Source organism: Pelmatolapia mariae, linkage group LG10_11 (assembly GCF_036321145.2).
Source record: "Pelmatolapia mariae isolate MD_Pm_ZW linkage group LG10_11, Pm_UMD_F_2, whole genome shotgun sequence".
NCBI lineage: Eukaryota > Metazoa > Chordata > Actinopteri > Cichliformes > Cichlidae > Pelmatolapia > Pelmatolapia mariae.
This window is the reverse complement of record NC_086236.1, coordinates 42,740,000-42,763,780: the sequence shown is the minus strand read 5'-3', so window position 1 is coordinate 42,763,780 and position 23,781 is coordinate 42,740,000. Positions and strand designations below refer to the sequence as shown.

Sequence of the window (23,781 nt, the reverse complement as noted above, 5' to 3'; positions counted from 1 at the left end):
CTGTGAAGTTTGTTAACGCTGGGACCACGTGGGAAATAAACAGCATAACAAACGTCTTTTCATTTAAGTGTAGCCTTTTGTAATATAGTTATAAAAAGTACTGGGCACAGGAATTGAAATCCTGATGATTTTTAATCAGTTTTAACATTAATAGATGAAATATATTGGAAAAAAATAAGCCAGTTCAAATAATTTGATGTAGTTTAAGAGGCCAGCTAACCTTGATCTTCTGAATACATCACCTGTACTTTTGGCTTCATAAATTTTCAGGCGAAGGTACCAAGACGCTACAGAGAGCGTGGGAAATCAGCAGGTCAGCCAATGAGAAGCCACACATTGACCTCTCGATGTCTTCCTCTCATCTACATCAACACAAGTGTGATCAGGGTCTTCTGCCCTGGGACACAAGACAAACAGCTTGGGTCAGGTTAGAGAATTACTTTGTTTAAAGACATTATAGAGCCTTCACAACGGAATGCAAAGATATATGAGACAGAATAGTACAGTATATATAATGAGGTCTGATTAAAACTTTTATTACTGTAAAAATAATAACACTAATGAATTCTGCCAGTATCAATTATCATATGCTTTGACTTCATTTTTTTATAAATCAGCAATATATTTTTCTGCATCAAACCATTCCTTCTCCTTTGTAAGTGGTGTGCTTAATTTTGTGTTCTGTGTATTTGTATGTGACCTGGTAGATTCCCACATGAAGAAGGAAGACACCTTGGTGTTGAAGCTAGGCTCCCTCAGTATGGCTCCTCAGGCTGATAACCCGCTGACCCGCACTGTGCTGCGAAAAGACATCTACCAGTAAGCCAATCTCTTGCCATCAAATCTCCTTTATAATTTATGATTCATTTATCTTTTTTGAAATATTTATTTATTTCATTTTTTATTATTTTGCTAGCTAAGTGCTACACAATCACTCTAAAACAGCAGCTATGAGGATGTTTGTATCTAATTCTCCTTCTTTTTATAATTCAGTCAGTTTCTTGTCACTTGAATTTCTTCTCCCCTTCTTTTATTAGGCAAATATTTCCCACTTCCTTCCTGTCATTAAATTTAATCATTTAGATTACATTAACATGTAATACTTTTAAAGCACACATACGACTTCAGCATTAAACCTCCTGGAACTACATGCTTGGTAGCCATGTACATGTATATGGGTGCTCACCTGTCTCTCAGGATGCTGGCTACCTTGGGGGGGGGGGGGGGCATTGAGGATGTGGTGGGTAACAGCACCTCTAAGTGGTAGAGCTGTCCCTGGAATTAATTCAATGACATCTTGGCGGTCTCCCGTGCCTCCAGCTTAAACACAAGACTGTTGACACAAGCCCCTCGTGCCATGTGGATCAAAGCTGCAACGCAGGGAAAATCTGGACTTGGTAGGGAAATAGTTCCGCACAAAGCACATTTCCCTGCTATAGGCAGCTAAAAGAATCTGGATTGTGTCATAGCTGCCTGAAAACCACAGCCCCGCAGCACGTATGTGTGTGAAAGAGAGAGGGAGAGCAGTTGTGCGAATGGGCAGATATGGAGCTGGCAAACACATGTAATGAGGGAGATAAAAGTGGTGCCTAATGCTTTGTGCAGCTGCGAGTGCGATGTGAGTTGATTTGAAATGAGGAAAAAGTTAGGCGGTTAACAAAAGGAGAAGCGAGGCCATTTTAGGCTTCATTGCCACTTTCGCTTGGTGTACGTGTCACAAGTAGGTTGATTGCAAAAAGCACAGAGTCTCAGAGGGCCTAGCCCTAAAGATACCCAAAGCACAAATGTACAAAATACTGCACTCTGTCCTACACTGTGCACATTTCACCCAAAGTTTCCAAACTGTCTCCCTCACAGTCTCACTTTTGTATTTGAGCTAATGGAGCAAGAACGATATCGATCAGTTACCAGCATCATGAGATTCACACAGTGTGCTGTGCTGAAATGTTTGCTGTTTGTTTTGGTACAAGTTAGTACAGCTAATGGGATGTATCTGCTCAGTTTCCGTGGCAACTTTGCATAGATTTATTTTGTTGACATGTTGGCTATGTTGTTATCTTGTCAGATGATAAATGATGTCTTTGTGGGCATGGAAAATAATCTGGAGTTTTTCTCTGTTTTTCACCCGAAAAACCAGTTAGACCAGCCATGCAATTTCAGCCCATACTGGCCAGTAATGTTTTACCTCTAGTAGTTAGAGGACTGGTGGCTCTGTGGCTGCGGTGCCCACATTTGCTCATAGACACCAGATTCCATCGCACGATGCTCCACCCTAACCCAAGCAGACATGGACACACACACGGACATGGACATACTGTGCATGCTGTCAAGGGGGGGCACATACAGTCACAGAGGCGATCACCTTCTGCATGACTTCCCACCCAGATGTGCAGGGTACACAAATATATAGGCGTACTATGTGACAAACACTAACAGCAGGCATGGTATGTTTGTATGCTGCAAACACACCCACATCCAGTTGTCTTCTAACTTCTGCAGACAGAAGCCAAGAGCCACCACTTCCCTCTCTTCAGCAAAACCCAGGAATTACATTGAGCCACTCTCTGTGTTCATTCTTCCATTCCTAACCAGGCATTATCTTCACCACCTTCACTGTTCACATCTGCCCTCCAATTTAGAATGATCAGACTTATGAGTCACATGATTGATAACCCTGAGATCAGAGACTTGTTGACATAATATTGCGATTTATCTGTGCCGAATCCTACTGCGTGTGCTCCCCCAGGTTGCATAGAGAAAGTCATAGGGAGAGTCTGTAATCATGCAAACCAAAGTGTGTTTACAATCTCTAACAAACTGTGGCTATAGGAAGAAATATGTCTGTGAGTCCCAGTAGCCATTTGCTGCAATTCTGTTTAAAGTCTACCACTAATCACATCTGTTGTCACAATTGAATGACTGATCTAAGTAGCTATGCTGTTATTGTCTACTGTACTTGAAATGATTGCCTCACAATGTCTAAAACCAAGATTTACTGTAATGCCACCCTAGGAGACGAGACGTGAGAAGAGAGAAGAGTGCGAGCTAAAATAGTGAAACTGTGTAAACATCTTGATGGAGCTTATCTTGATGTTTTACTTAAGCTCCAACACACTTCAGTGCCTTTCAGCTTCTCCGCGTTCACAGCACGGTGTGCATTTAGCATTTACGCAGAGATGGAAAAACAAACGCGTTTGACTGGAATGCTGTTAAGCTAAGTTGATAGCCACCACCAGGCTGATTTGGCAGCAATTAACACCATTTAAATTGATCGTGTGATGTTTTTTTTCCCCCCCGAAGGAGTCGACCCCAGCAGTTTGTAGACCAAGCTGGAGTTATGACGGGGCTGCAGGCTTCCCTTCTTTCGCCCTCTTCATCTTCAGCTACAAGGCCGCTGTCAATTTACACAGCTGTAATCATTTTCCTGTCTTGAAAAGGCCGTCTTTTTCCAAGTACGAGCACCAGCCCGGGGAATGTCCAGCACACTTTCAACCCTCACTTTGTTGTGGTTTGTGCCTCTGTAAAATTTCATATCTTTCACTCCCTGCTCCCATTTTTCTCTCTTTCTATCTTTCACTCCCCTTTTTCCACTGAGATGTTTTTTAGAACTCAGGGAACATTGTATTGAAAGGTTCTTCTATGCTGGGGAACAGCTTTGAAATACCAAGATAATTTGTCTTTTAACATGATATTAAATTAAAAAACAAATGAAGTATATTCATATTTTAAATTATATACATTTTTGATAAAGTGCATACTTTGTAGTAGTACTATATATTAAACATGCATGGCACTCATTATCTTTTGTTGTAGATGAAAACAAAAATGAAAAACATACATGATTGTCAGATTATTTGGCAAATCTGAAAGGGCAACCAGACATCCCTGACTGAAAGAGGGCTCATCTTTAAAGTCTCACTATGGCTACACATGGATTTCATTTGTGTTTTTATGACTCATTTTTTAATTTGAGAATATAGAATGAGACAAAGAGGCTCTCCTCATTTATCAGTGACAGGAAGACTTACCCTTAATAATTGCTCCTTGTTGTTGTTAAATGAAACCTTTAAAATTTTGCACCGAAGCGATTTAAATATTATTTGCCTTCTCCATTTGTGTGTCTGCACATGTTTGGACATGTGTATGCGTGTGTTTGAGACTTAAAATATCCTGCGTATTTCCCATCACCCCCACATCTCGAGGACACAGCTCTAGATTCCATCACATATTCATTTACCTCATGCTCTCTCCAAAGGAGAGTTATGAAGCATCCAGCTGCCACATTTTTTTTTTGTTTGTTTGTTTTGATCTGTGCAGACGCTCGTGTTTCTACAGTAACGGCAGGGAAAGCTGTGCGTGAGCGGTGATACAGAATCTAGTCAGCATGATGTGGCTGTATCAATGGACATGATGTACTCCTGTCTCTTTTTCTTCCACACGGAGTTTCCAGAACATGACATTTCTTCATGCTACCGCCTTCTGCTGAATGTCTCTCTTTTCCCTTGTGTTTCTATGTGTATTTGTTATTTCCTTCCTGTCTTCCGTTTTCTCTTGGTTGCTTCAGTGTTGGTTAAAATGGTCCCACTCCCAGTTACTTGTGGTCAGTAACCCAGCTCCTTATTGCTGTTGAATGGCTGCCTGGTTAAAGCCACATATATGTCCTAATAAGTGGTTGTGATGGGGATCTCCCCTCCACAGATAAACACAGCCCAGTGAAGCCAGGATGTTGCCTGTTACTAATAAAATTCCCTGGCAGAACATTATATGCACCCATCTCCCACAGTAGCATCCTTTCCATGGATGGGAGTGTGTGAATAAAGTGATAAAGGAATACAAGTTGCCAAAGGGGAAAAAAAAAGTTTTACAATTCCAAGATGTTTTGTGTATGTCCTATAATAAAGAGCGATTTCACTCACTGCTCTGGATATTTGTTCACTCAGTTGTAGAAGCAGAGGTAGCGATTCTGTCTCTCCTTGGAGGTGTAAAAACGTAGCAGAGTATACGACCACTTATAGGCCTTCAGTACAGCAGCTCTGTTCAAAGGTGCAAACCTGTCACAGCTTCAGCAGCCACCTCAGTAAATTCAGTGAGGTTCATATGCTGCTGGTGCTGCGCTAGCAGAAGGATTATTTTTATGTATTCTAATCTCGTCCTCACGTTGGGGTAAAACATTGACCGATCTTCTCAGGTGTCTCCATGACAGCTGCAGCTCACCAACTTTCTTTTCTTTTCATAAAAAAGTAATTCTTTTTCGATGCTCTCAGCTGGTCTCCTTCTTTCTTGTCTTCCTCCTCATCTGTCTTTTGCTCATAAAACCCAGCATTCCCAGTAAATGATTCATTAGATGCTTCAGCGCACACTTGCCTCATCACTCACTTTAGTCGGCTGCCAAGTGCCCCATTTCCCCGTTTGTTTACACCAGCGAAAAGTGCTCCAGCTTTGCTTCGCTGCCGCAGCGGAGAGGAGCTTCTCAGGCCACACACAGTGACACCCAGGACCTACTCTTATATACACTGAGTTCATTTAAAAACTCCCTGGCTGCTGAGCAGGTTTAATGATGAACTCGGTTCAGAAGCTACGATGGCAGTAATCGTAATATCTCGCCAGAATAAGAGGACTCTTTATCATGATTCTTTTAGACACCTCCATTGACCTACCTAAACAATCAGGTGCTTTCATAAGAGGCGACCTTTTATGCACCAAAATTCTGTTGCTGTTTAAGGAAGCTTAGGTGTAATTAGTCCCTGCTGTTAAAGTTTATCTCTACACAGAGCACAATTTTAGAATGTAAAAACGGTGTCTGGGGATTGCCCAGCCAGACGTAACCATTTGAATCAAAGTTCTCTTTGATCTATTTTCATCTTTAGTTTTAGGATTTAAAAATATACTGGATCATCTTTTCCTAGTATACACTCTTCACTCCTAATTTTTTTTGAAAAAATTTCAGTATGTCATTAACACAGAACTGCGGGCAAAAGCCAAACCAACTCACTAAATCTCTTTAATTGCACTGCTCTTTTTTTTTTTTTTTTGGCTAAGTAGCTGTTTTGATGTTTTAGTTAGTTCATGTGTGTATATTGATATCATTGCTGCTTCTTTTATGACTGGTTTAAATACATGTTTTATACCAATTCCTTTTGATATTCCGTGATTATCTGCATTCTGTTATAATGCATTAAAAGCGGACGATCAATCATTATGGTGTACTTCAGTAATCAATAGTGGTCAGTCTAGGCTGTTATTGACGTAAAAGGGAAATGCCACTGATCCGTGTGAGCATGCTGAACCGCAGCCAACCAACAGAAGATTCTTACAGCAGATCCACCCTGCAGGCAAACGTAGGTGAAGTGGCTGATGGTGTGAAACAACAGCACTGGTGTTCTGTTTGGGCCTTAAAGGCAGAGGAATGAGACAGTGTAATTGAAATTGTTAGACATAAAACTTTCTTGGTTAACGCTAAATCATGTAGTTCCATTTTGTTCTTTGATCTCTTTTCTGCTCTCTTACTTCAGATATACATCTATTCGCTCTCTTTCTCTCTTCTCAAGAAAAAAAAGATAAAATAAGCGGGGATTGGAGGGTCAGCCAGAATAAACATTTTTTTTGTCATTCCGGCAAATGAAACACCTGGTGCTGGTAAATGCAGAGGACATATTTCACATTGCCTTGACGTTTAGAATTAATGCAGCATCAAATTGTTTTAAAAATGGGGACAGACACTACCTAGAGTAAATCATACGCCCCCCTTTTATTAAAGTTTGCCTTAGAATTTATGCTTTGAATCTGACAGGATAGCCTGCACAGAGTCGACAAATGAGACTGGGAGTAGGATGAGGGTCTCACGTCGAAACAGTTCTCAGACAACATGTTGTAATGTGAACAGGAAGTTTAGATTCAGCCACTGAAGCTGCGGCTTTTTCTCGATTATTTCCCCCCATTTTCTTTTTTTCTTTTAGATAATTTGATATTTCTCAGTATTTGCTGTTGCAACTGGGGTCATGGAAGAATTTCTCTAACTCCCAGACACTATCATAAACACATCAGATACACATAGTTGATTTGATGAAAAGGAAGAAAATTCTGTTTGCCTGTAAAACTGTAAATGAGATGGGAAGATCTGGTTTGTGTTTGCAGAGCTGATGTTTTGAACGTAGAGCAGAGGACACTAGATTTGACGCACTGGATTTGATTCTTGATCTGTGATTCAGAGTAGCTGACCACTGTGTTCAAGCATCAAACTATGATGATGATAGTTGACTTAAGGGTGTACTTCACAGTGTCACAGCTGACGACCAAAAATCCAACAATAGGCTATTGAACAGATTATTGCAAAGAAAAGTAATGTCAATGCTTATTAAAGTACAGGATTTTTAACCTATATACTTCTTTCCCCCCAGATCTATTGTCTATGTCATTGATAAGCTTTTGACGACAGCATTGCACTTTGTTTAGCTGGCAGCGTCTTGCCTATGAGCAGGGAGCTGTATACAGCATCTTGTGTGCTGTGTTGTGGTGTCTGCTGACTTCTGTGTACAGCCTGTGGTTCATTCCATAAATATCTGTGGCCTCTGTGATGTTATTCTCAGGCCCTCCACTCTGTGAGAAGATTGTACCACAACACTTGTATTCCTCGGCCTGCAGTTAGAGGTTTAGGGAGATTAGGAGGGAGAAAACCCCAGCCTGGGCCCAGCTATACATTTTTATGGCCATTTATGCATATGACTCCAATGTAGTGTGCAAAAAAGGGGAGAAGATAGAGAAAAGGGAGTATTAGGACTCACCACAAGGGAATCAAACAAGTAAACCACAACTTATTTTCCTCCTCTTTTTTTGGCACAGTGAGATAGTGATGCTGGCCCGCTTGTCTTAGGAACAAACGGGCCAACACTTTGGTCTTAATAAAGTCTGAACAGCTATCCAGTCAATTTGTTATAGAATTGTTCCAATGGGATACATTGTTATTATTTTGGGTAAAGTCGCCAAAACTGTCCCCTTAGTCTATAATCTATGTATTTGTTTCCTGAACTGCTTATGCATCTTATTCAGATTAATCTAATTTTAAACATGTTACTTTTTAAATCGAAGGGTTCAGCATTTACCAGAAACATAATCTCAACTCTGTGAACAAGATATCTGAGGATAGGTAAGATGCGTTTCTGCAGGGTTTGAATTAAACAAAAAGAATATAATATGAACTCCTTATAAAGAATAAACGCTAAAAGTATGCAGTGTATGTCACTGTACTTCCCCAAACACCCAAAATGAACTCATTAAACCCTTCCATTTTATTTTTCATTATAAAGCTGAAACAGCCATTCAGATACAGCGGGATCATTTTTTCCTCTCATCTGTCTGCATCTTTGTGTTGGAAGCAACATGGATTTCTGCATGCTTTGTTCAGTGGCACTGAAGGTGACAGACCTTAATGCAGAGCTTCCCGGAAACTGTTCATGTGTTTTGGCATATTGCTGTCAGTCAGCTCGGGATGCATGCTGACAGAGGCAAGAGGGATCATGCCTCAGCTGTCCTTCACTCATAAAGGGCCTGATCCAGGGGTTGACCGCATGACCACAGGGATCCAACCTCAGTGATTGTACTTGTGTGTGTGTGTGTGTGTGTGTGTGTGTGTGTGTGCGTGTGCGTGTGCGAATGGCTCATCCTGAAGCAGGATATTAGGGTTCTAAGAATACACCCTGCCTCGGAAGCTCTGTGCTCAACTGCAGCGTGCGATATACACATTCTAGCTCTGGTGTGTGTGTGTGTGTGTGTGTGTGTGTGCCTGAAAATGTGCATTTGCAGTCAAACCCCAGCCTTGTGCATAATTGTGTTTTAGTTCCTTTTCTGCCTGCTCATGACATGTTGATGTTCTAGCATCCTGCGTGGTTGGTTTGAAGCTGTCATTTTAATGACAATGAGACTCAGACTGGCCAGTCACACAGCAGTAGCAGGGGCCAGGTGGACTATCAGGGGAATTCAGAAATACAGTATTGACAGTCAGTGTGTCTCCACTTTGTCTAGTTTCTTTTTCCTCCATAAAATTAACACAGAAATAGCTGAACTTGAGCCATGTGTCGAGATACACAAAGAGGTTTTACAAAGTGCATTTGGAGGAAGAGTTATAGCCCCTTTTTTCTTATAGCAGTGAAGCTACATGTAGCTGTAGTGTTGTTACAATTATCAGTAGTTTACTTCCATAATAGAATAGTTTCTGAAATCCACTTTTATAATTGTGGTGCTCATTAGGTTTACAACATAATGTGGCCACCAGATTGTAAACATTTACACACATTTGCTTTTTTCTAATGATTCACCCATGTATATGTGCACACGTGTATGTGTGTGGTCAGTAGTCTCCCGCCAAAGTTATCAATGAGCTACATAGTCGAACATCACACCAGAGCAGAACCAACTGAAGTACAACAGAGGGGAAAAAAGAAGTCGACCTCGAGAAAGAAGGAATGTGCAGATGCTTTCAAATGTCCATGTGTGAAGCCACAAGCTCTGCTGCGGCTCTGGGAAGCCAGTAAGAAACCAGTGGCATAATTGCCTAATGCTTGTGTAACAAGAGGCACATTACAACCCCAGGAGGCCCAGCTAGACTTGAAAGAACAAGAAGCTGGCACTAAAGTGGGCTTAGATTTGTCTTCCTCCTCCCAGTCTTTACCAGTTTTTAAAAGTCCTTACTGCTTGGAATAGTTTATTTTAATGTATATAATGTAAACTAATGTGTTTAATTACTCCCCCTACAACTCTATTTTCACTTTGATTTTAGAAGGAGAACATTTCTTTTTAAATAAACAAATTCAGTGTTTTATGTGGTCCTGAGTTATGTTCATGTGTGCATGTGTGTATATATCTATATCTCTCTCTATATATAGATATAGATATATTCCCAGCATATGAACGCAGGTCTTTAGCGTAACGATCTGTTTCACTTAGAGAGACCATTGAGTTATTATGAATGTTTACATACATCAGTTGTGTTCTGCAGGAATCAGATAGCAGACACAGTAGATTAGATTCCCGAGGCTGCCGTGGACACTTTGCTGTGCGTGTTTGGTTGAACTCACCTCAGAATTTATACATGGGATCAAAATGGGCCAGTTTTACAGCTAGTTGCGTTGTGTGTGAGAACGTCAGTCATGTTACTTTAGCTGCAGGTTTGAGGGAAATGTGAAGCCATCATATAGACAACTTTGGTGTGTGGTCCCCTGTCTTCCCTCTATAACTTACCACACACCCGTGTACACACACATGCACAACAGCCCTCCAATCAGCACCCCACCCATGTCAATTTATCATCGCACTGCTCTTGTTACGCACATGTTACCAGGGCAAAAATTATTAACTGAAGCAAATATGCTTTGCTCCATATTTTTATGCTGAAATGAAATGTCCAACTGTTGGCAAAGCCTCCCCTTCATTCCTCTGTAATGAAGATGAGCCAGTGTTTAAAGCAATCTTGTCCTCCCTTGATTTGTATTCCATCTCCTCTTCTTAAATCTAAGCAGGGATTTTAAGAGTGGGTTTTTTTTTTCAGGTCTCGCATTATCTGCAGTCAGTAATGGGCTGGTATTGTTAGTTTTTAAAAGCTGCAAAATAGTTTTTAAGCAGAAGAAGGTTTTTTTTAAAAGGATGATATCAGCTGGAGATATTCAGCTATACATATGTATACATATACACAGACACACACATATTTGAAACACAAAAACATCCAATACACAAATTTGCCAAGTCATCTCAAATGGCATTCATTGAAGCTTTTCCTACTTCTCCTTAGCCTCTCCTTTTCCTCTGCACTGTTCTTGCTGCAGCATTCCATATATCCTCCCCCTTCCCCATTATTTCTTCCCATGTGCTTCTCTCTCCTCTAATCTTCCACTTCTCTGCAGGATGTTGTTGAACATTTTCTACATTTGCCCTCGTCTGTTCCTCACTTTCCACTTTACTTCTTGTTGCGCCCTCTCGTCTGTCTCTCTCTGGTCAGCTCACAGGATGCTTTAGAGCATTTCCTGCCACCAGGGCGACAGGAAAGAGGCACAGTGAACCTCTGTTTGATGTGCCATCTCCTTTAATTCTTTACACCTGGACTTCTTTTCTGCACAGATTTTCTGCTCAACAGAAGCACTACTTGTTCCACTCCTTCCTTCCTTCCTTCCTAAACCATCCCTCACTCCATTTTTTTCATTCTCTCCCCGCAGCCTCTGACTGCACAGCATGCTATTTGTCCAATATGTTTTTCAGATATCCATGGAGTCACAGGGGGCTGTTGTGTTAGCATCAGATCTTTTTCATCTCTTAATTCCCCATTTTTTTGTTGTTGTTTTTTAAAAAAAGCAGCCCTGTCCAGTTACTAGCTTGACTCAGACACTGCTTAAGATCTACTTTGCATGTTTTTGATTGTAATCTCCCCCTCTCTGCTACTTTTTTTATTATTACTATGTGTTTCTTTTCCCGTTGTTTTTTTTCCCCCTATTCAACGTTCTCTGTGCCTGCAGCTGTTTAGGATGTCGGCATGGCGGTCAGAAGCTTTGGCATTGTGTTGTTTGAATGCCATATTTTCACAGCACTGCCTGTTTAGAGTTGTGGTTTGTCAGGAGCCTGGCCTGCAGGGGCCACTTCCTTCTCACTGTTCTGGAGTCACTGTACCAAAACACTGACTGGCAAGAGAGGAGAGGGGAGAGTGAAGGAGGCTATTAAAAGACAAAAAAGTGACTTTGTTGGGAACTGTGTAAAGAAAACATGTGAAACATGTTTTCAAACAAGAAGAACTGAAAGACTGAACAGAGATGAGATGTTGCAGGTTTTTGATTTTCTATTCATTCTGTACTTGTATGAGTTAAAAATTTCTACTCAGTCTGTGTATCACACAACAGTTTCATCTTTCTTTCCCATCCTTTCGGGTTTTTTCCCCATTTTGTGTTTCTCAAGTCGTGCGTGTTCTTTGTCCTGGAACAAGGTCTTTGCCACCAAACAGACAGAAACGACTCATCTCGTGCTGATTCTTAGAGAACACTGTCACTGCACATGTACAGTATGGTGGGTCCAGATGCGAATGATTGAACACAGCCTTTATTATAGTTCTGTGAAACGCTATTTCAGTTGATACAGGGGATCCCAGCAATACTTAACCTAGTAACACCTTGACTTTCCCTACACTGACAACTCAAAATGACTCAAAAAGTCCAGGAGTACTCTCCCCTTGTGTGATTTCCTCAGTTAGCGAGGGAAAAGGGGAAATCTCCCATATAGAAATGTCACTTTGTGTAAATACTCTTGGAGGTCTGGATGAATTTGAGATCCGCTTCAGAATTATAAACATTGGCTCCACAGTCATTCGCAGAGGAGGAAGAATTAGCTGATGTAGGAAGCATGTGTGCCCCAGATTATTGTAATTATTTTATGCTGTTTTTCCTCGCTGACATAAAAGTATTTGGATACTATCTCACGAGAAAGCAGTTGCAGTGTTGCAGTCCTGGGCAGCACCAGAGGCTTTTAAGCTGCTCTCGTATTTTCAAAGTCCGAGCCGTCTCTCCTTTAAGCTTGCGATTTAGACATACGTTTTTAATTCCTTTATGTGTGGCGCTTCCAGCAGCAAGTTGTTGTATTTTGTTTCATTCTGCCTTTTGTTTGCTGGAAAGAAATTTGAATTAGAACAAAATGTTGTTTAAGGTCGAGGCAAACGTCAGTGAGAAGGACCTACTGTTTTAGTTATCCAATTACATGTTTGTTCAGCCTGTCTGCTTAACCTGTAGCATACGTTAACCTAATCAAATATGGCCATCATTTCCCTGACTTTGTTTAGGAAAGTTTTTGCTCTTTGTCTGAAGAAGGATAGGGCCTTGATATGTAATCTGGCTGCTTTAAACATTTGTCAGAATTCAATAATTGCTGTAAACACAGTGTAATCAACTTCAAAGGCTCTGCCAGAGAGACTCGTTTTCACAGATAAAAATGAGCATCTTCAAAAATACACACAACACAACTGTTTCTGTACTAATGTGAACCAGCTTGGCAATACTGAACCACTTAATCAATATCAAGTGGAAAAAATCAGTAGTGGTTCATGCAGTTGAATCCATAAAATGAGCCTAATTTTACAGCTCCATAAAACACTCTTTTTGCTGGAGCACGACTTATTTATGTGCAGGAGTAAACTTCGATTTTAGATGCTTATCATGTGCCTATGTGTCTGAACACTGTGCTGTGTAACAATTGTACAGTTTTGTGAGAGACTTCTTGGTTTTCTGCTTCTTGTCTGTCTTGATGGTGTGTGCAGTGGCTGTGGTCTTGAAGTATTTCTACTCAGTATGCATCACTGCTTCACCTATTTTACTTACAACTGCACTGGCTTGGGTCCCGAGTCATTCTAAATCCTTTATATATCAAAGGGGTTTCAGACACTTCAGACTTTGTCAGTCAGACCTACTGAACACACAAGGGTTGCCAGAGACCTGTAGCAAGCTTTGGATCAGGAATCTTCCTCCTTCCAAGTTTTCCAATAATTGGTGTAAAAGTAACACCGAGGTGTGGGCCTGTTTTTCTTTAACTTGATGAAGATGATTGCACGTAAGGGTAAGCCAGATTCTTAACCACCCCTGCCATGTTCTCTACTGCATCCAGTTATGAATAATCTATTCCGTGCATGTGTTTAGCGATTAATTAGAGATAAGGCCTCTCAAATTAAAATGGTGGTGGGATTACGTCACTTTGAAAATTGCTTGGTGGGGACACAAATCTGGTTTCAATCTGAGGTCTGAGGAAGTAAGCAAGGCATTCCCTTCACACCTCGGCATCAGGAACCCACTGCTGAAACTCAGCCTGACATGTTTTATAAAAGCAGTATTATGTCCATTTTCAGAGCAGAGAGGAAGCATATCAAATCTGTTACTGCTAAGAGAGGAAGTGATTTCACAAGCACTGGCCCATTCAGATTTGTGGGAGAAATCGTAGGGTTGTCCCTTTGTGACACGTAGACTCTCAAACACACACAAATGCAATTGTTAACAGCGTCAGCTTCGAGCGTGTATTGCTGGAAAGGATCTGAGATGGACTAATATGCACACAGACCAACCTGTCTGCAGGTTCAGTTGTTGAGGATCCAAGGACCCTTTTCAACTAGATCCTTTGCAGATGTACCTGCTGTATGAAGAAATCCAATGAGAAGTCATTGCCCTTAAAAAGTCACTGAATTACTGTCCCTGTTACCCAGGAATGCTCCGTGCTTGGAGCTAGCAGCAGAAGCGACAGAGGAGCAGAGTTAAAGCTAAACAGACCAGGCAAGCTATGTGTCTGTTTGCGTGTGTGCATGCATGCGTGCGTGCAGCCATAACTAAGGCGAAGCAGAACAGGAGCAGTGGGGTTGAGGACGACATCTGTGCATTTCAATAAATGGCCCTTGCAGTGCTATTAGCCAGGACAAACTGCAGAGTACTTTAGACTGAAAGTTTGGAGGTGCATCAAAGTTCTGACTGATGTGTAGCCAAGGATATGCAATAAGTACGTCTTTAAAAATACTTTTGATATAATGTGTTAATAAATGAGTCAGTATCCACCATGTGACTGTAGAAAACTCATTGAGCTGTATAATAAATCTTAGAATATAACAAAAGATTAGCAGTTTCATTTGTGCAGTCACTGAATGTGTGTGTGAATTCCATGAAATGCACATCTGCTGAAGCCAAATGAAATATCTGTTCAGTCTTAAGGCATGGCTTGTTTTTTTTGTTTTTTTCTGCAACATGGAGATCTGATGCAAGAATCTGATTATGAATTACGAGCGTGATGAGCCTATAAATTACACCGGCCAGACTGTCATGTTTAACATGCCATCGTGGAGAGCACATGTTATCCAGTGACTTTTACGTCTAACGCAGACTGTTTATAACATTATAACTTCTCTGACATGTAAACTGCATGGGAGATAAATGACTTCTGTAATTATGATATGTTGAAATCAAAGTGCAAACACTGACTTTTAGTATACACCATGTCATTGTAAACAGAGGCCCGTCTTCAGTAGTGCTTTCTCTTAACGTCTTACCATCGCGTACCGCTGTCATGAGGGTGGTATGAGCTCGAACTAAGCCCAGCTTGTATTGTATATAGAAGTAATAGTTTCCTCCTAAGATCTTGTGTAAATATGATATAATTGGTCGAGTATGAGTGTCTTTAAAGTGCAATCAACGTAATGAATAACATGCTTCTGTTGGGAGTAGCAGGGGAGATGAGTAATGCTGCTGGGCTAAAATAAAAAAGAATAGATTGAGTTTTTGTCATGGAAGTTTGTCAGTATATCAAAGCCAATACACAATTCAGGAAAGCAGCAATTTCTGTTTATTGTGTACTGTGCCAGTGAGAAAAAAAAATCAATCAACTAAAGATTGGATTTGTTGTACTTGGCTCAAAAGTAAGTATTTTGTTATTGCCAACTGTGACAAATTAGGTGCATTGTTTTAGTTTTGTTGTCTTGGATATTTTGTTTCTCGCGACTGTGTTCGACTCCTTTTGAAAAAGCTCCAGTCATCAAAAATCATTTTAGTAGCAGTGTCATTAAAGTCCTTCGGTGACTGCGTCTTAGATTCTGCTGACTTGCTTTATTCCACAACATCATTTTCCCCTCGTGCTCTGAGAGCTACTCGGCATTCTAATTCGGAGCCTTAATTACTATAATTGGTAGATGCAAATTAAGAGCAATTGGACTTGACTGGGGTCATAAATCCACACCTCAGAAGTTGCCGAATTTCTGGCAATTCAGAGCAGACCACCGTAGGCAGGGGTGCTTAACTTACTAAGTAATTGCTGGTTTCATGAATCATAATGCTTATGAATTCCCCCTCGGCACACACACAAGCCCAGTGGGACTCCGCTTTAAGCCGATGGGAGTCGTGGCAAGCTGATTGTGGAGCTCGGCAGCTCTCCACGACAGAAATACCGCGGAGGAGCTGCTGGGTGCTAATGGTGTTTGACCGATAACATTTGGAGGCAGGGAGAGAGATGATCAAAACCTCAACTGAACACTTGCTTTTTTTTTAATAATTCATGGATGAGTGATAGTATTCGTGCTGGTGTCAGAAAAACAGTTTGCCTCTTGGATGTTACTTTAGCGTTTGGAAGAGTGGTTAAGCCCAAGTGAAATAACACACCGAAGCATGCACTGTTTCTATTTCATGTGTAGCATGTGTTCCTTCACTTTAAATATACTGCTCAAAACCTAGTACTTGGAAAACTTGTGAACATCTGTTTACAAGCCTAATTTAGCTTGACTTTGCCGAATTAAGCTTGAGATCTCAATGAAATTTCTACTCAGTATGTATGTTTTATCAGGAAAGCAGAAGCAGGGCCCCATCTCTCTCAGCACACACACCCATATTCCTATTTACATATAAACCTGCCTCTGTTGAGCATGGAAGTAGACATGTATTGCATGTGATTGTTGGGGAAATGGAGTGAAACACAGGTCTGGGGTTGAGGGTTCAGATTGCGGGTTTCAGAGTGACGAGATCCAGAAGCCAGTGACGCTTGGTATTACCCCGGTGCTTCCTGGCCCTCTGGCCCTGGGCCAGGGATGGGAATTGGGAATCTGTAGCTAGGGGTTGAGAGAGGAAGGTGAGAGACTGTTCAAAGCCATGGGCCACGATGCACCCTGCCCCAAAGGATCCTGGGCATGCGGCTTCAGCGCAGCCCACAGCTCCCACATTCCTAGCACTGGGCCATGAGCCTGAACCAGATCCCACTGTGGTTTGTTTTACAACCTTGAACCACAGCTGGCCTTCAAGCCCTCACTATGGTAATTCCACTTTTGCTCTTTTTCAGCAATCTTTTTACTTATTCACCCCTTTGCTTAGCTTAATGATTCTTTATCCCTATAGCACTATGTTTATGTATTTTACTTTTTTTCTTACAACCCACTTTCTCCTCTCGTGCAAGCTTACATCAAAGTCACTCGTAGTTTATCAGTATATACGTTACATAACGTGCGTAATAACTGTTTTTATATATTTGCCCATAAAGTTATTTCATGAATCCCATTGCCAAATCTGCTTCACGTTAAGCACTCTGTCCTCCCACACGTCCACTTAACACAAATCATGACCGATGTTCCGCCCAGCACATGCATAGTCCCAAAGAATGCTAAACAGAGGAACAGAAAATGCACTTAATCGCCCATTTTTATTAATTCCTGTATCTCCTGTAAAAGGCATTTGGAACATCGTTTTCTTCTTCTTCTTAGTGATGAAGTATCAGTGAACATCCTATTCCAAGTCCTGCATTTTGGATACTAAACACTGCCATGGCTTTGCTATTTTGTCTGCTGTTTCCCACTGAAGGGCTTGCATTGGGTGGAGGGTTTGATTTTGGGCCATAATAAAGTTGGACCGGGGCCTTCATATTTCAGCTCTGATGCAAAATCGGCCCAGTGGCTTTTTGGACTCAAATTGGGTTTAAATAGTGTCAGAAGAGGGAGAGATGTTTTTTAAAATAATAGCCATGAACGCTGTGAAACAGAACATGCTTATTGCAGAGCTTTTGATCCATTTTTATAAATAGCAGAATTTTGTCGTAAAAAATAATGTTTCTGTGGTCTTTTCCTGCAATTAAAATAAGGTTGGCCGAGGAACAAGGGCAAAACTAAGTACTTGTGCTTGAGAAAAATGCCCCTCCCCTCCATGCCTTCCTCCTTCTCTCTTCCCTGCCCTCCTCATCTGTGAAAGCATGTCATTTATGACTTGTTATTTTCATTTTCCTCTAGATTTTCCGCGTGGTAGTGGCAAGCAGATGTCTGATAATGGGATGTGAGACAGAGCAGAAGGGTGTGTTCCACCTGCCTCTCTCTGCACGCTTTCAGTCGGTCCGTTATACGGTGGGCAGAGTGAATGTCATGCTTTCCCAAAGCATTCCCCGACTCCTCTTGGCCAAGCAGTGTGGTCTTCACATTACCAATCAAATATGTCAAACCACCAGTGTTTTCCCCCCACATGTACAACAAGAAAATCTGGCTTCAATTATTATTGCACCCCAAGGGGAACTTCCAAAATTCCTCCCCTCCTCATTTGTCAGAAATGAAGCTCTCTCGTTTCCTGCGATTTGCTGAAATATGTCTTTTGATATTAAATCACACCGGTTTCCACTGGCTGCATGACCAAGACAAATGTTTATCATATCTATTTATGTCACTGAAGATGACCCTGCAGCTCGGCGATGTAGAGGCTTGGCTGCAGACGCTCATGTTATGTTGATTATGAGTAAGAGTCTCCTAAATAAGCTAAAGTTAGGAGATAATTTGGAAAGCATATGAGGTAACTGTGGTTTTCTTTAATGTGAAAAATACAGTTTAGGCACGGGGAGGGTGATGGAGGTACTGTTACAAAAAGCCTAATGAATCTAGACTGACACATCCCACCCAAATGTTACAGAGCCCTTGGTTTGATTTATATTATACTCTGTTGATAAATGTGGTTCCAAATGTTGATTAAGGATCTGTTTCACTTGTTTGTATGTCAACAAATCCAAGTAAATCCAGTTATACACCTCTGATCTCCCATTGCCATTGTTTTTGTACTTGGTGCTTATTGTCATAACATCACGCTCTGGTAGAGACCTTTCCAGAGCGGCTAAGCAGGGGAAACGCTATATGAAAATTGCCATTGACGTTGCCGAAACAAATAAAACTACTCATGCTGCTGCTACATCTGTAGCCATTTTAAGCTCTTATTTATACCATTTAAGCTCTCATTTGAATTCACCGGCACAAATAAACATATCATAATGAACCAAAAGCCCTGATGTCATATGCAGATGTTGAATTTTGATTATTCCTTTTGCCTCATGAATTCGTCAGGATCTTGTCTCTCAAAGGCAAAATAGATGACATCACTTTTTCTTGGCGCTGACGGGACAGTCTTTGCTCACTTGACTGTAGCAGTTTGACTACAAACACAGCGCTGCCCACTCCTGACATATCTCTACATCTCCTCTACCACATTACAGTTGGTGTACACTGTACAAGTCCCGTGTTTCTGGAGACGGAAACAGCAGGCCAAAGGCAGTAAGAGCCACTCTCCAGACTACCGTGCTGTCCAGCCAGGGTTTAAGCAATGTTTACTGCCAGCGATAAGCTGGCATAAATCAAAACTTTATAAAAGGCAAATGATTTCACCTGAGGCCTGCAGAGGTTTTTTTTATCTGAGGTCTGGCTGCGCAATTCCTTGGGCTTACATTTAGTCATAAATCATCCCGTAAGAAAAATGTGCTACTAAACCACTGAAAAAGCAGAGAGAAGCAGTCAGTAGTGGTTAGGGCCTAGAGCCAGAACATCTTTACTGGTTCACTACAACAGACTACCTGGCGTACCCCTAGGCTCACGTACTTTATCGTAACCAAGCATATAAAGTACAGCCTGACAGAACCGAACCTCTATAATAATAAATAAAGTCATATTTTTTGCATTTAGTTTATTTGGCATCGGCACCTGCTTGTTGAATCTAATGCAAAGTATATTGCACAAGTGAAATTAAACTTAATTGCATTTAATGTGTCTTACTCTTTCCTTCTTACATGATGACTTACTGAACAGCCAAACCTCAAAGTAGCCCTAATATGAATACTGACTCAAACTTTTTTTTCATTCAGTCGTGCATTGAACCTTGGCATCCTTCGTGACCCGGGCTCAGAGGTGGAAGATCGTCAATACCAGATCGATCTTCAGTCTATCAACATTGGGACTGCTCAGTGGGAACAGCTTAAACCAGAAAAGGAGGGAATCAAAGGAGCTACATCAGCAGAGAGTGAGAGGAGCTCCCAGAACCCTGCGCTGGAGTGGAACATGGCTAGCAGGTCAGGAGCCACTTGGATGTTTCATGAGTTGCTGTGGCGAATTTAATTCTGTCTTGTGAGTGTATCAAAGGTAGATGTCTCTGTACCAATTACTATTTTTAATTGACTAATCACACTTCTCACATTTTTGATCCAGAGATGATCACTCCTATATCCCTTTGTAATCCCACTAGGAGGAAATTAATCTACGTTTTATTGATAGTATCAAAGATCAAATATTGACCTAATTTACCCATCAAAGGCTTGACCTCTTCTTGTCTTGGACCTTTGATTCAGATAAGAAAAATAATAGAAACCTCATGAAAAGCAGCTGAGATGATTCTTTTTCAGGATAACCAAATGAGCAGCATTTGTGTACAAATTAAACCAAAGTAAAAAAAAAACAAAAAAGCAAACTGCATGAACAACCATGATGACAAAATTATAGATGGTTGGTAAACATGGGAAGAATATATATGCATAGGTCAAGTCTGATGAAGTTCCCTACAAATGTGTGGCTTTTAAAAAAATAATGTTTTACTAGGCATTAAAGAGTGTTTCTGATCTTTGTTTTTTTACTATTTTCATTTCTGGTTTCTTTTATGAGTTTGAATCTTACTGGTTTTAAATTTCATATTTTCACCCCAGTCAGGTAGGTGCATGTGTGGGTGTATGTGTTTAATCTGCTAAGAAAGTCTTGTAATTTATATCATTCGTCTTGATGTCACTGCACCGTATAGTTATTGAGTTAGCTCCCTATCATGCAGCCTCTCCATGCACGCTCATAATTACAAGTCCTGTCACTTTTTTCATAGACTCGGGAGCTAAAACAAGCATGAGTCTAACAGCCTGTTTGGCCCCACATCCTTTTTTCCGCTCATGTTTTGAGAGGGAACAGGACCAAAAATCACAAAATCATAGGCAAAGGTTCCAGATTTGTTCCCTGTCAACTAAAAATAAGCCTCATGGAAGAATGCAGTGCAAAATCAACACGGGCCTGATTGAGACCGAGTGGTCTCAGGTCATCGGGACTTGCTGGCTGAGATACACACACCTTTCACACATAGATGGGCACACTTTCCAATGCAGACACAAGCAAACAGTCATACATACTCATTAGGAATATTTTTGTTTTCTTTATTGTATTTCTTACACACAGAGACAGTATGATTGTCTTGGAAGACTTTTCCAAGACAATCATACTGTCTTGGAAAACATGATAGTGATGCTCAGCCCTCAGCTCTCAGACCTCCAATAAGACCTTTTTATTGTGACAGCCAGACTTATTTCATGGGAGCTCTGTTCTTTCAGTTTCTTCCTGAAAGGCATCTTGCCGCACTTTCTCATAAAAGCAAGCACTGCTTGATTTTATGTGCTTCCTTTGGTTTGTGCTTTTCAGTATATTATTACTACTTCTACACCCCCATGCTACAGTGTTGTTTGGCCTGTTTGTGCTGTTGGCAAACAGATATACTTAATCACAATGGCAAAGTAAAAATAATGGGGTAAATGTTGCTTATATCTTAAAATGGGTTATTTTAGCCTTTTGCTGGGTGACAACTAAGTAATGTGATTTATCATAATATATTATGCATTATTTAACTTTTGTGGATATAAGTGAAATGTTAATGTGAAATTAAAGCAATGGTTTATAAGGTATTATAGCGGTATAAATAGTCGGTCAGTATGTGGTTGCTAGACAACATGTCATATAATCTGATATACCAATCTAAAAACCATCAAGTACCTAAGATATATCTGTGTATCTGTTTGGTGGCTCAACTCTATGAAGAGATCATGGACACAGAAACAAACACACAGAGATTCTTTGTATTATAGTAAGATGTGGTGCTGAAAATGACAAAAACTTCCTCTGTTTCTTGTTGGATTGTGAAAAGATAAAAATTCTTAAACCGTTGTGTTCCCTTTCCAAGAAGACAATGGAGTATATGCATGGGATGTTATCTCTAAACTCCACCTTGATGTTTTTCTGTTGTCTGTGCACCAGTTTTTATTCGCTTGTCTCTAATCCTCCAATCCTGGCCAGGTCAGCTGTAAAATAGCTCTTTTAGGTAGTGGACTTGGGCCTATATTTGTCTTACATTCTTACTACTGTGTCAGAGAAGCTCACAAGAGCAAGGGGCTTCTGATCTTTAATCCAGTCACTTTCTTTCTTTCTTTCTTTCACTCAATATGTTTCTCTGCAATGGGCCTAGTGCCAAGTCCACATTGTCTGAAAGGGCAATGAGGTGACATTCTGGGCTCTCACTTTGGGCTCCAGAATATGCTAAAAATCTTTAGCATAGATTTAGCTGTCGTAAGACATACTAGAGTGGGTCTGGATTTCTGTTTCAAACTTGATGATTGTATGACCTAATATGTAACAGTTCTTTTTGCACTCAAGAGGATTGACACCCACTTTTATGGAGTAAAGGTCACTAAAGTTTGACTCCTGTTTATAATCAGAAGCTCCTAGCTCCTTATCACTGGATTGTCATTCTTCTTTAGCGTAGATTTCTTTTCTGATGTTTCCTCTTTTTCCATTTAACTCCGTAAGATATCGTTTACATAATTAAGGTATACATTTATATGCAGGTGTGTCTCTATGGTCGTGCTGATAAGGTCAAAGCCAGTAGTGGTGTTGGGGTCTCATCCCAGCTCTTCCATTTAACCTTAAAGCAATGTGACTCTCCTCGCTGTAGCAGGAACAGCACTAGAAGCTCGGCAGGGCTTTGGTGCACTGCAGTGTGCTGCGCCTCAGCCTCAGCTACCAACACTACCAAGTCATAGCTGAATGTGTGAGAAAATTCCAGGACACTGAGGAGAGGGGAGCCAAGTTCACAGCTTTACTTGTCTGCTGCAATCATTAACAGAAATACACCACCTTGGTTGTAACAAGTTTTGACACACACCACTTCTAAAGTTCACACCTTTTCCTTTTTATTTTACATTGATACCCTCTCTCTCTCCCCAGCCTTAGACTCACGGTATGTTGATTCTGCTGCTTTTTGGATTTAATTCCAGTAGCGGCTGATCTGCAGTGGCCTCAGTTTGCTTCCTGAGGTTTTGTGAGGAAATTCCAGTACTGTGGATCCACTGACAGGATCTGTCCTCATCACAGTTTGTAGTTGCTGGCTAGGAAAGACCTTGTGTCACAGAGCTGCGAACTCTTCCCATCGCCCCTCCTATCAGTCGCCCAGTGCGGGCTTCCCTTTTGTTCATGCCACTGATATTCCAATTTACTGATTATTCTGCGTCCCACTGAATGAAACAAAAGTCAATCTTTCCATATTTTGTTTTTGTAATGACCCCATTGAAAGGCACGCGCACATACACAGAACCACAGACTTCTCCAGCCCACTCAGAGACTTCCATAATACTGGTAAACTGAGCTTCGGGGCTCCTAGCCTTGCTGGTGAATGATAGCACCTGTCCCCTGCAACGAGACGCTCATTGTTTCAATCCCCGTCTGAAGGGAGATTAGCCAACACCAATTGGCCTCACAGATCATTTCACCTCTGAATTAGTCCTCCCTCGAACTCCCCACTCAAAGAAATGTGTCAGAAAATAATCCCTTAAGGGCACTGGTAATGCACATTTGTGTAGCAGAAGTGAATATGATATTGTTTCTGGTTAAGAACTGTACTCAAGGCCACCTAGAAACTGGGCCTTTTATAATCCCAGCCAACTATAAATATTGGAAGCTGTACTGCTTGATTGTTTTAATAGCAGCAGATGTGGCAATTAACACCACCTTATAAAGCCCACTTGTATATTTGTTTTACTGCTAACAAATGTTCCCACAAATATGACTTGATTGTGGGAATGAACATTAGTGAAATGGAGAGTTGATATGAGAAGGTTTCAGCTCGTTCGTGTGTATACAATTAAGAGCTGTTCCCAAATGAGACTTGTCAAATAACGTCTCACTCAGTCTCTGTTCAAGCTTGCAACTAAAATGTGTAA

The 23,781-nt window shown here is 41.0% G+C and overlaps 1 protein-coding gene across 3 annotated transcripts in view; it reads left to right on the top strand.

The window, feature by feature from the left end:
• The window catches only part of LOC134635624 (intermembrane lipid transfer protein VPS13B-like), a 292,458-nt gene that overhangs the window by 166,353 nt on the left and 102,324 nt on the right, over window positions 1-23,781 (top strand). For all 3 annotated transcript variants that reach the window (XM_065471728.1, XM_063485027.1, XM_063485026.1), the window contains 3 exons: window positions 271-427; window positions 708-819; window positions 19,633-19,836. In XM_065471728.1, the coding sequence (XP_065327800.1) occupies window positions 271-427; window positions 708-819; window positions 19,633-19,836 (473 nt within the window). The remainder of the gene's footprint in view (window positions 1-270; window positions 428-707; window positions 820-19,632; window positions 19,837-23,781) is intronic.